General features: G+C 40.5%; 1 protein-coding gene across 1 annotated transcript in view; it reads left to right on the plus strand.

The window, feature by feature from the left end:
* The window catches only part of LOC138982113 (cysteine-rich motor neuron 1 protein-like), a 13,507-nt gene that overhangs the window by 738 nt on the left and 2,769 nt on the right, over nt 1–10,000 (plus strand). The window contains exons 2-7 of the mRNA XM_070355340.1: nt 2,501–2,681; nt 3,310–3,483; nt 4,213–4,389; nt 6,329–6,490; nt 7,096–7,299; nt 8,912–9,031. Coding sequence (XP_070211441.1) covers nt 2,543–2,681; nt 3,310–3,483; nt 4,213–4,389; nt 6,329–6,490; nt 7,096–7,299; nt 8,912–9,031 — 976 coding nt within the window. The 5' untranslated portion in view covers nt 2,501–2,542. The remainder of the gene's footprint in view (nt 1–2,500; nt 2,682–3,309; nt 3,484–4,212; nt 4,390–6,328; nt 6,491–7,095; nt 7,300–8,911; nt 9,032–10,000) is intronic.

A 10,000-nucleotide genomic window follows, 5' to 3' on the forward strand; every position in this document is an offset into this window, starting at 1 on the left:
AGTCCAACCAACATAATTGTTTCTCACCATTCTATTCACTCAACACAAGGACCCGCTGTTCGTTGCCTTTGTAAAATATGGCGATTTTTTTCTCTCTCATTTAATTCTATCATGTTTCTACTGATTCCAAGGAAAAAACAATGGACCCACCACACTTAGCCCTGTTTAGGTGCGGCTGATGAGAAATGTCCCCTTTCTATTTCATTCAATTGTGACGGAGAGTCGAGGAAGATCCTCCATTCCTAACCTATATTCAAACGAAAAGTCGGGAATCTCGCACCAAAACTAGCCATTATTGTATTAAATGGTTTACACGTTTTTTATATTTAGTCAAGTTTTGACTAAATATTTTAATATCGAGGGGGAATCGAAACGAGGGTCGTGGTGTATGTGTGTGTGTATGTGTGTGTGTGTGTGTGTGTGTGTGTGCGTGCGTGCGTGCGTGTAGAGCGATTCAGACCAAACTACTGGACCGATCTTTATGAAATTTGACATGAGAGTTCCTGGGATTGATATCCCCATACGTTTTTTTCATTTTTTTGATAAATGTCTTTGATGACGTCATATCCGGCTTTTCGTGAAAGTTGAGGCGGCACTGTCACGCTCTCATTTTTCAACCAAATTGGTTGAAATTTTGGTCAAGTAATCTTCGACGAAGCCCGGGGTTCGGAATTGCATTTCAGCTTGGTGGCTTAAAAATTAATTAATGACTTTGGTCCTTAAAAATCTGAAAATTGTAAAAAAAAAATAAAAATTTATAAAACGATCCAAATTTACGTTTATCTTATTCTCCATCATTTGCTGATTCCAAAAACATATAAATATGTTATATTCGGATTAAAAACAAGCTCTGAAAATTAAATATATAAAAATTATTATCAAAATTAAATTGTCCAAATCAATTTAAAAACACTTTCATCTTATTCCTTGTCGGTTCCTGATTCCAAAAACATATAGATATGATATGTTTGGATTAAAAACACGCTCAGAAAGTTAAAACAAAGAGAGGTACAGAAAAGCGTGCTATCCTTCTTAGCGCAACTACTACCCCGCTCTTCTTGTCAATTTCACTGCCTTTGCCATGAGCGGTGGCCTGACGATGCTACGAGTAAAATGGCATTGCGTTTCATTCTGTGAGTTCGACAGCTACTTGACTAAATATTGTATTTTCGCCTTACGCGACTTGTTTTTATATTTAGTCAAGTTTTGACTAAATATTTTAACATCGAGGGGGAATCGAAACGAGGATCGTGGTGTATGTGCGTGTGTGTGTCTGTCTGTCTGTGTGTGTGTGTGTGTGTGTGTGTGTAGAGCGATTCAGACTAAACTACTGGACCGATCTTTATGAAATTTGACATGAGAGTTCCTGGGTATGAAATCCCCGAACGTTTTTTTCATTTTTTTGATAAATGTCTTTGATGACGTCATATCCGGCTTTTCGTGAAAGTTGAGGCGGCACTGTCACGCCCTCATTTTTCAACCAAATTGGTTGAAATTTTGGTCAAGTAATCTTCGACGAAGCCCGGACTTCGGTATTGCATTTCAGCTTGGTGGCTTAAAAATTAATTAATGACTTTGGTCCTTAAAAATCTGAAAATTGTAAAAAATAAAAATTTTTTTTTATAAAACGATCCAAATTTACGTTTATCGTATTCTCCATTATTTGCTGATTCCAAAAACATATAAATATATTATATTCGGATTAAAAACAAGCTCTGAAAATTAAATATATAAAAATTATTATCAAAATTAAATTGTCGAAATCAATTTAAAAACACTTTCATCTTATTCCTTGTCGGTTCCTGATTCCAAAAACATATAGATATGATATGTTTGGATTAAAAACACGCCCAGAAAGTTAAAACAAAGAGAGGTACAGAAAAGCGTGCTATCCTTCTTAGCGCAACTACTACCCTGCTCTTCTTGTCAATTTCACTGCCTTTGCCATGAGCGGTGGACTGACGATGCTACGAGTATACGGTCTTGCTGAAAAATGGCATTGCGTTCAGTTTCATTCTGTGAGTTCGACAGCTACTTGACTAAATATTGTATTTTCGCCTTACGCGACTTGTTTATACTTCGTTCTATTCTGTTCACACATATTCCAACGTAAGGAGGAGATGGACCAAGCAGACCCAGTCCCTTCATGAAGTAGCTGACCAACTGAGCTGTATAAAATATGTTTGTAGAACTCAATGACCCTTTCAGGTCAAATGGAAACAAGAAGATTTTAACTCTTTGAAACGAACGAACGAATGTACGAACGTACACATGAACGAACGAACGATAGAACAAACGAACGAACGAACGAACGAACGAACGAACGAACGAACGAACGAACGAACGAACGAACGAACGAACGAACGAACGAACGAACAGAAGAACTTACGAACAAACGAACGAACGAACACACGAACGAACGAACTAACAAACGAACGAACGGGCATTGGGCTCAGCAAAATGTGTTTCCCTTCTATTCTATTCAAAATTGTCCGCACAGAAAAACGACAGCAACCCACACAACCTGATTCAGAAAACGACCATGGCCACGCCACTGCGAGCCATCGTGGTCATCAGCATGGCGGCTTTAACCATCAGCACGACCACAGCCATACCGCCACCACAACCGACAACAACCCCACCAGAGCCTACCACCCCAAAAGGATGTGTGGATTATAATGGTAACAGTTGGATTCTGGAAATAAATGGGTTCGTAGGGTTGTAGAGGCATGGGGGTGTTGGAGGTGGTGATGTTTGTACAGTGTCAGTGTCAGTGTGTGTGTGTGTGTGAGTGTGTGTGTGTGTGTGTGTGTGTGTGTGTGTGTGTGTGTGTGTGTGTGTGTCTGTCTGTGCTTAAAAGCTGTTCAAGACATTTACAACAACATGACCTATCAGTCTTTTCAGTGAATGAAGTACATTAGTGGAAAGACACGTTCATGTTTGTTGACCTTGACTTACACATTACCGCACAACCATCAACCCCTTTCATAAAAGCGAGGAAACCATATGACTGAAGCCAAGCCTGAGGTGAACGAAGCAAAACAAGTAGCGGAGTCTGATTTGTTAAAATGACAACACATCAGAATTTCAACCAACACTACCCGCGACTGCGTTACATCTATTTTAGTGCCACCCGTTTTTGCACCATGCACCTCCGCGCAGGTTTCCACTGCTAATTGGTCACCTTGACTTACAATTACATACCCCCGAACGAAGTTCCTCAGGCGAGAAAGCCAAGGGACTGAAGCCAAGTGTCCCTTTCTAATTGTCCTACTTGACTTACAATTACATACTCCCCCTTCAACACAGGCAAAGTGATCGAGGGACTTGTTCCTGGCGGCCACTGGAAGTCGAAGAGCGGCTGCATGGGTTGTCACTGCGACAACGACTGGAAGGCCATGTGCTACGTCCAGGATTGCTGGGTCACACCCTGTGTCGACTCCATCAGAAAGCCTGGTGTCTGCTGTGCCATCTGCCCCAACGGTGAGACTTTGTTGCCTTAATTCAGGGATGGATCTGAGGCGGAGGGTGGGGGACGGGTTGCGGAAGCCCCTACCCCCCACCCCTCCCCCGTTTTACGCGGCTAATATACTTTTTTCTCAAGGAGAGGCACACACTTTGTAAATGCTAAATTTCAGCAGCATCTTGGGGAGCCTTTCCACAGAGCCCTGCCTGGCCAGCCCCTGTACCCTTGCCTGGCCAGCCCCTGTACCCCTGCCTCATTTTGGAAGCCCCTCCCTCTCGTACATTAGGTCCAGCCATGTAACTTATACTTGTTTTTAACAACGGCCAACGTCAAATGCAGTCGGGCTTTTCCTCCCTCATTTTCCGGACAATTCTGACTACATTCTGTGCATTTTTTGCCTCAGGATCAGAAATAAAATGACACAGTGCAAACGTTGACGACTTTTGATATTGAAACTCTTGAGGATAGTGTATGATCTTGATTAACATATTCAGATCTTTAAACATCAAATAATTATACCGTTCAGTCTATTCTTCTTATTTCAGAAATCTACATGGTAAAGATTGTTTAAAAATATTTAAAAAAAAGACTCTGGCAATCTTTATACATAGAGAAAGTAACTAAGCCTAAACAACAAAGTTTTATTCTGTTGATGTTCTCCTTGTTTTTGGTCAGTTTGAAACGCTGTCGAATGTTAAGACGTTTCATTAACCAACCATTTTTTCTTGTGTGATGCCTGTTTCCAGGAAATAACTGCAAAACGCCTTCAGGCAAGATCGTGAAAGATGGCGAGTATCTAATGGACGGCAGCATGAACTGTTCCTGCACTGCCCAAAGCTTCACCAAGGGTTCCGAACCTCAAGCTGAATGTTCCATCAGCCTCCCGCTTGGCTGCAGACTCGACAATGGCACCGTGTTGGAAGGTAAATGACACATTTAAAACAAAATGAAAAAATGAATGGTAAGTTTTTGTAAAGTTGTATTTATGACCCAAAAAAACCATTCACAAGAACGCCGACCCAATTATCTTTAAAGTGGACAGACAGACCAGACGCGCACTTATGGTACCGATATAACATTTATTTTATAACAAAACACAACATTCAAAAGTACGTCGACCCATTGGGTCTTTAACGTGGGCAGACAGATAAACAATTAGGATAAAGATAATAAACTTAGCTTCCACAGCATTGCTGATGCTAAGTCTGTGGCAAGAATGATGGTCATAGTTTTAGATCTCTGAATCTGTTTTTTTTTTTTTTTTAATCTATGCGTCCGGAAGAAGCCTCGATAGCGAGATATGTATCCTTTTTATCTGTAATGTCCTTTTCTTGGTGAGTACATCATTCTTTTGTTTTTCTACTTGATTTGTCTATTCCACAATCAATTTGTTGCTTAGATTTATATCTCACTATTATATTTATTATTTTGCACCCCGTGTATCTTTTATGGTATGGGTCGTTTTAAAAAAAATGTCGCCAAATGGGACTTGTTTTTCAGAAACATGGGACGCATTCTTACGATACAAAAAATCGTCATCTCCGGGATGAACGGAGAAGAAACACATTCTGAAAAAACAATTGAAAGCTCGCAGAAAAAAGTAAAAAGAGACAGGCAAATAATTGTTTACTGCTCTCAAAGACGCTTTTATATTTGAAGCAATAAGAACGTCAGGAAGCTATTTTTAGTTCCGTGGTGAGCGGGTATGGCAATCCGTTTGTAAAGAAATTACGTTTTTTCGTGTTGATCACGAAAAAACGTAATTTCTTTACAAACAGATTGCCATAGGCGGGAACGCTCATTCACTGTCATGTCATAACACAGTGAGATTCAGAAAACAAAACCAATAAGACGAACAGTCAATGACTTATTTTATTGAGCTGCTGGTTGCACTTGATGTTTTCGCAGCAATAATTGATGCTGACCAGAGAAATAATCTTAAAATCTCTACTAAAACGAGCACTTACGACAGAGCAAAGTCTGTTCTCTTTTATATTAGAGGATAAGCTTATATTGAATCGTCGCGCAAACGATAAAATAGATCTCAAACTGATTAGATTTTTAAAAGAGTACCCACTGTGTAACCCAATTTAGTCAAGAAAATCCAAACATATGTCACTGAAATATGCAGTTTAAGACATGAAATATACAAGTGCGTGTTCAGTGCGCACAGTGGAAACTGGCCCCAGAATCGTGACAGTATGGACCGTAACAGTACAGGCGGACATTTTTGGTGTTTTTGGTTTTGCCATTTCCAAAACGTCGTCGCTTTGAAAAAAACTTGTGTGATTCTTGATCTGGATCAAAATCTCCACAAACGGTGTGATTTTGAGGATTTGAATCGAACTCTTTCAATTTGAAAGTACCGTTACAGTACGGACACAATTTTGAGGGACATCTCACCTTAGTTGCTAGGCAGCAACATGTTGGCGTTCTAGATGTCGTCTGCCATTGTTTATTTGTAGTCAATTAATTGACAAAAGAATGATCTTCCGTTTGATCTAATTAGATCTGAGCTTGGCGATCCATATTTTCTAGTGTTATCAATTTTCCTCTTTCGTTACAACACTGTAACATTTAGATTTGAAAGATCGCTTAGCGACTGTGGGACAAGCGTTTTTCGGTACCCCTGTGTCAGATAACTCACTCTCTGCAAAACATGTTAAGAGGAAAGTGTATTTTTAATATACGAAGTTAATGCCCCTTGGACAATGAACAAAATGATACCAAAATGTAGTCTAGTTTGATCCAAGACGCGACGAATGTGCACAGCCAAAGTCCGGGGACAGCTGTGGCGAAATTTTTTGAAAACGTCCCATTATATATATGTGATGATATACGTAAGAACCCTTGTGTTGGAAGGTGTCAAGCCTGGAGATTCGTACAAGACGGATCCGTGTACCACGTGCTACTGTCAAAAGGATGGCAAGATGATGTGCGCGTCGATGATGTGCGCCTTGCCCTATTGCGGTCCCAATGGCCACTACACGCGTGAGGGAGACTGTTGTCCCAGGTGCCGTGAGGGTGAGTTACGCATGATACGACCAAGTAAAAAATCAATGTTTTTGATTTTCCAACCGACCTTATTTTTTTTCCTGACCCTGGAATGGTTTTTTAACTTAAAGGATGGATAAAAGGCACAGTCTTCCACGTATAAGTAATTCGATTCTCACAAAATAATGATAATGACCGGTTTGATCATAAAAGCGACTGGAAAACCTTGGTTAGGTGCAAATCAGCACAAAGAAGTACCATTATGCTTTTAATCACATCATACAAAAATGTGCGAGCGAGTTGTCGCATTATTACTGCTCACGGGTTCAAACGTTTGGTCAAATCTAAGAGACTCGTGTAGTGCCTACTGCTCAGTTGCCCGCCTGCTTTCTTGATTGATTAATCGAACATTTTTTCCCCTGCCTGGACATGTCCCGCATTGACCTCGTCAGCCACGAGCGTACCTGCAGACGACGAAGACCTACCCCTTCATAGATCGTCGTTCACGAAGCCAAGCCATGATGATGATGATGATGATGATGACGACGACGACGACGACGATGACGATGACGATGATGATGATGATGATGATGATGATGATGATGATGATGATGACACAATTTGTATTTGTTTAGGTCCCAGTGGTTGCACACTTCCCAACGGCACCATCGCGAAGGATCTGAAGCCAGGAGACAAGTATCAGATGGGTCCGTGTACCACGTGCATCTGTCAAGAGATGTCCTTCCAGATGGCCTGCATGTCAATGGCCTGTGCAATGCCTTTCTGCGGTGACCGAGGATCCTACACGCCTAAGGGGATGTGCTGTCCAGTGTGTCGTCGTGAGAGTTAGCTAGGACTCCCCCGCCCCCCCCCCCCCCCCAAAAAAAGTACAAAGAAATACACACACAAAAACCACACACAAACAAACAAAGTAGAAACAAATTAAGTGGCAATGCTTCCCGTGTAAAAAAACAAAAAAACCAAGCTTAAACACACATGGGGCGGGGATATAGCTCAGTTGGTAGCGCGCTGGATTTGTATTCAGTTGGCCGCTGTCAGCGTGAGTTCGATCCCAGGTTCGGATGAAATTTATTTCAGAGTCAACTTTGTGTGCAGACTCTCTTCGGTGTCCGAACCCTCCCCCCGTGTACACTACATTGGGTGTGCACGTTAAAGATCCCACGATTGACAAAAGGGTCTTTCCTGGCAAAATTGCTTAGGCACAGTTAATAATTGTCTACCTATACCCGTGTGACTTGGAATAATAGGCCGTGAAAGGTAAATATGCGCCGAAATGGCTGCAATCTACTGGCCGTATAAAATTTCATCTCACACGGCATCACTGCAGAGCGCCTAGAACTGTACCCACGGAATATGCGCGATATAAGCGTCATTGATTGATTGATTGATTGATTGATGTCAAACCATAGCAAACCAAACCAAACCAAACCAAGCAAAGCAAAGCAAGCCAAACCAAACTAAACCAAAACAAACCAAACCAAACCAAAACAATACATTACAAAACAAACACATAAACAGGGGGTGGTAGTGTTGGTGGGGGGTGGGGGGGCGTTGGGAGGAATAGATCAGTTGTGGAACAGATATAATGTAAAACTCCATTCGAAAAACGTGTCCATCGTAGACCTTCCGCTTTTTGTTTCCCTCCGTTTACCGTGACTACTACCCACCTGAGGCGAAATTCTATCTAGTGTGTCGTGGTGATAGTTAGCTAGGACTAAAACAACAACTAACAAAGGAACACAAACAAGAAAACATAAGTTACGATGCTCCCCGTGTAAAAACCCAAACCAAACCAAGCCGAAGCAAACCAAACCAAACCTAACCAAACCAAACCAAACACAAAAACAGGACATGGTGGTGCTTTGGGTGGGGGAGGGGAGGGGGGACTAGGAAAAGTTAAAATGTGGAACAATTAATTCAAAACTCAATACTAAATGCATTTTCATCAGTGGCCTTGCGCTTTTTGTCTTCCTGTATTGGCCGTGGCTACTTCATGCTCAAGGGGAAGTTCCAATCAGTCAAGACTTCAAGGTTTTATTTAACTTTATCTCCATCGCGAAGGTGAAAATTGTGACCTACAAATACTTATGTAACGCTTAATTAAACAAACACAATAAAATAAAAATATAAGACCAAACAAAAACATATGTTGGTTTAGGGTAACCCGACCGACCCTATTTTTTTTCGCCGACCCTAACACTTGTTTTTATTTCTAAAAAAACACACACACTTTTGGCACATTTTGCGAACCATACCGAGACTTAGGGAAGTAACCTCCTTTAAACTCGACTAAATCTGAAAAAAAGAAAAAAAAGAATGAAAAATAAAAAGCCGACCTACCTATCTTTTTTGGTCACGTTACCCTAAACCAACATATATTTTTTATGTGGCCTAAATACACAATATATTTCAAAACTGTTTTGTCTGCAGCCTGTGAGGACGCCAACTTCGCGTGCCGGTTCTGGGCTTCTAGGGGAGAGTGTACGAACAACCCCGGGTGGATGTTGAAGAATTGTAAGAAAAGTTGCAAAGTCAAAGAGTGCCAGAGCGGTAAGTGATTTTAGTATGGTAAACTTTGCTGTTACTTAATTAAGTCAAGTGTGAGTGTACTTTGTTTCGTTTAGAATGGTATGTTATATGTAATACTATATAGGCTTGTGTGGAAAGACCTGATTGGATGTTAAAGTTGCCTTCCTTCTCATCATCTCAGATCTGGCCAAGATTTAAGATGAGATCAGACAATCCCTCCACTTGGTCAAATATAAAACAAGTCGCGTAAGGCGAAATTACTACATTTAGTCAAGCTGTGGAACTCACAGAATGAAACTGAACGCACTGCATTTTTTTTTTACAATGACCGTAGTCCGCCGCTTGTGCAAAACGGAGTGAAACTGACGAGCCTGTTTAGCGCGGTAGTGGTTTTGCTGTGCTGCATAGCACGCTTTTCTGTGCCTCTCTTCGTTTTAACTTTCTGAGCGTGTTTTTAATCCAAACATAATCATATCTATATGTTTTTGGAATCAGGAACCGACAAGAAATAAGATGAAATTGTTTTTAAATCGATTTCGGAAATTTAATTTTGATCATAATTTTTATATTTTTAATTTTCAGACCTTGTTTTTAATCCAAATATAAAGCGAACGACGAGGAAGAAGAAGAAGAATCCAAATATAACATATGTATATTTTTTTGGAATGAGAAAATGACGAAAAATAAGATGAAATTGTTTTTGGATCGTTTAATAAAAAGATAATTTTAATTACAAGTTTCCGATTTTTAATGACCAAACTCACTCATTAGTTTTTAAGCCACCAAGCTGAAATGCAATACCAAACCCCGGCCTTCGTCGAAGATTGCTTTGCCAAAATTTCAATCAATTTAATTGAAAAATGAGGGTGTGACAGTGGCGCCTCAACTTTTATAAAAAGTCGGATATGACGTCATCAAAAGTATTTATCGAAAAAAAGAAAAAATCGTTCGGGAATATCATTCCCAGGAACTCTCATGTCAAATTTCATA

Source organism: Littorina saxatilis, linkage group LG12 (genome assembly GCF_037325665.1).
Source record: "Littorina saxatilis isolate snail1 linkage group LG12, US_GU_Lsax_2.0, whole genome shotgun sequence".
NCBI lineage: Eukaryota > Metazoa > Mollusca > Gastropoda > Littorinimorpha > Littorinidae > Littorina > Littorina saxatilis.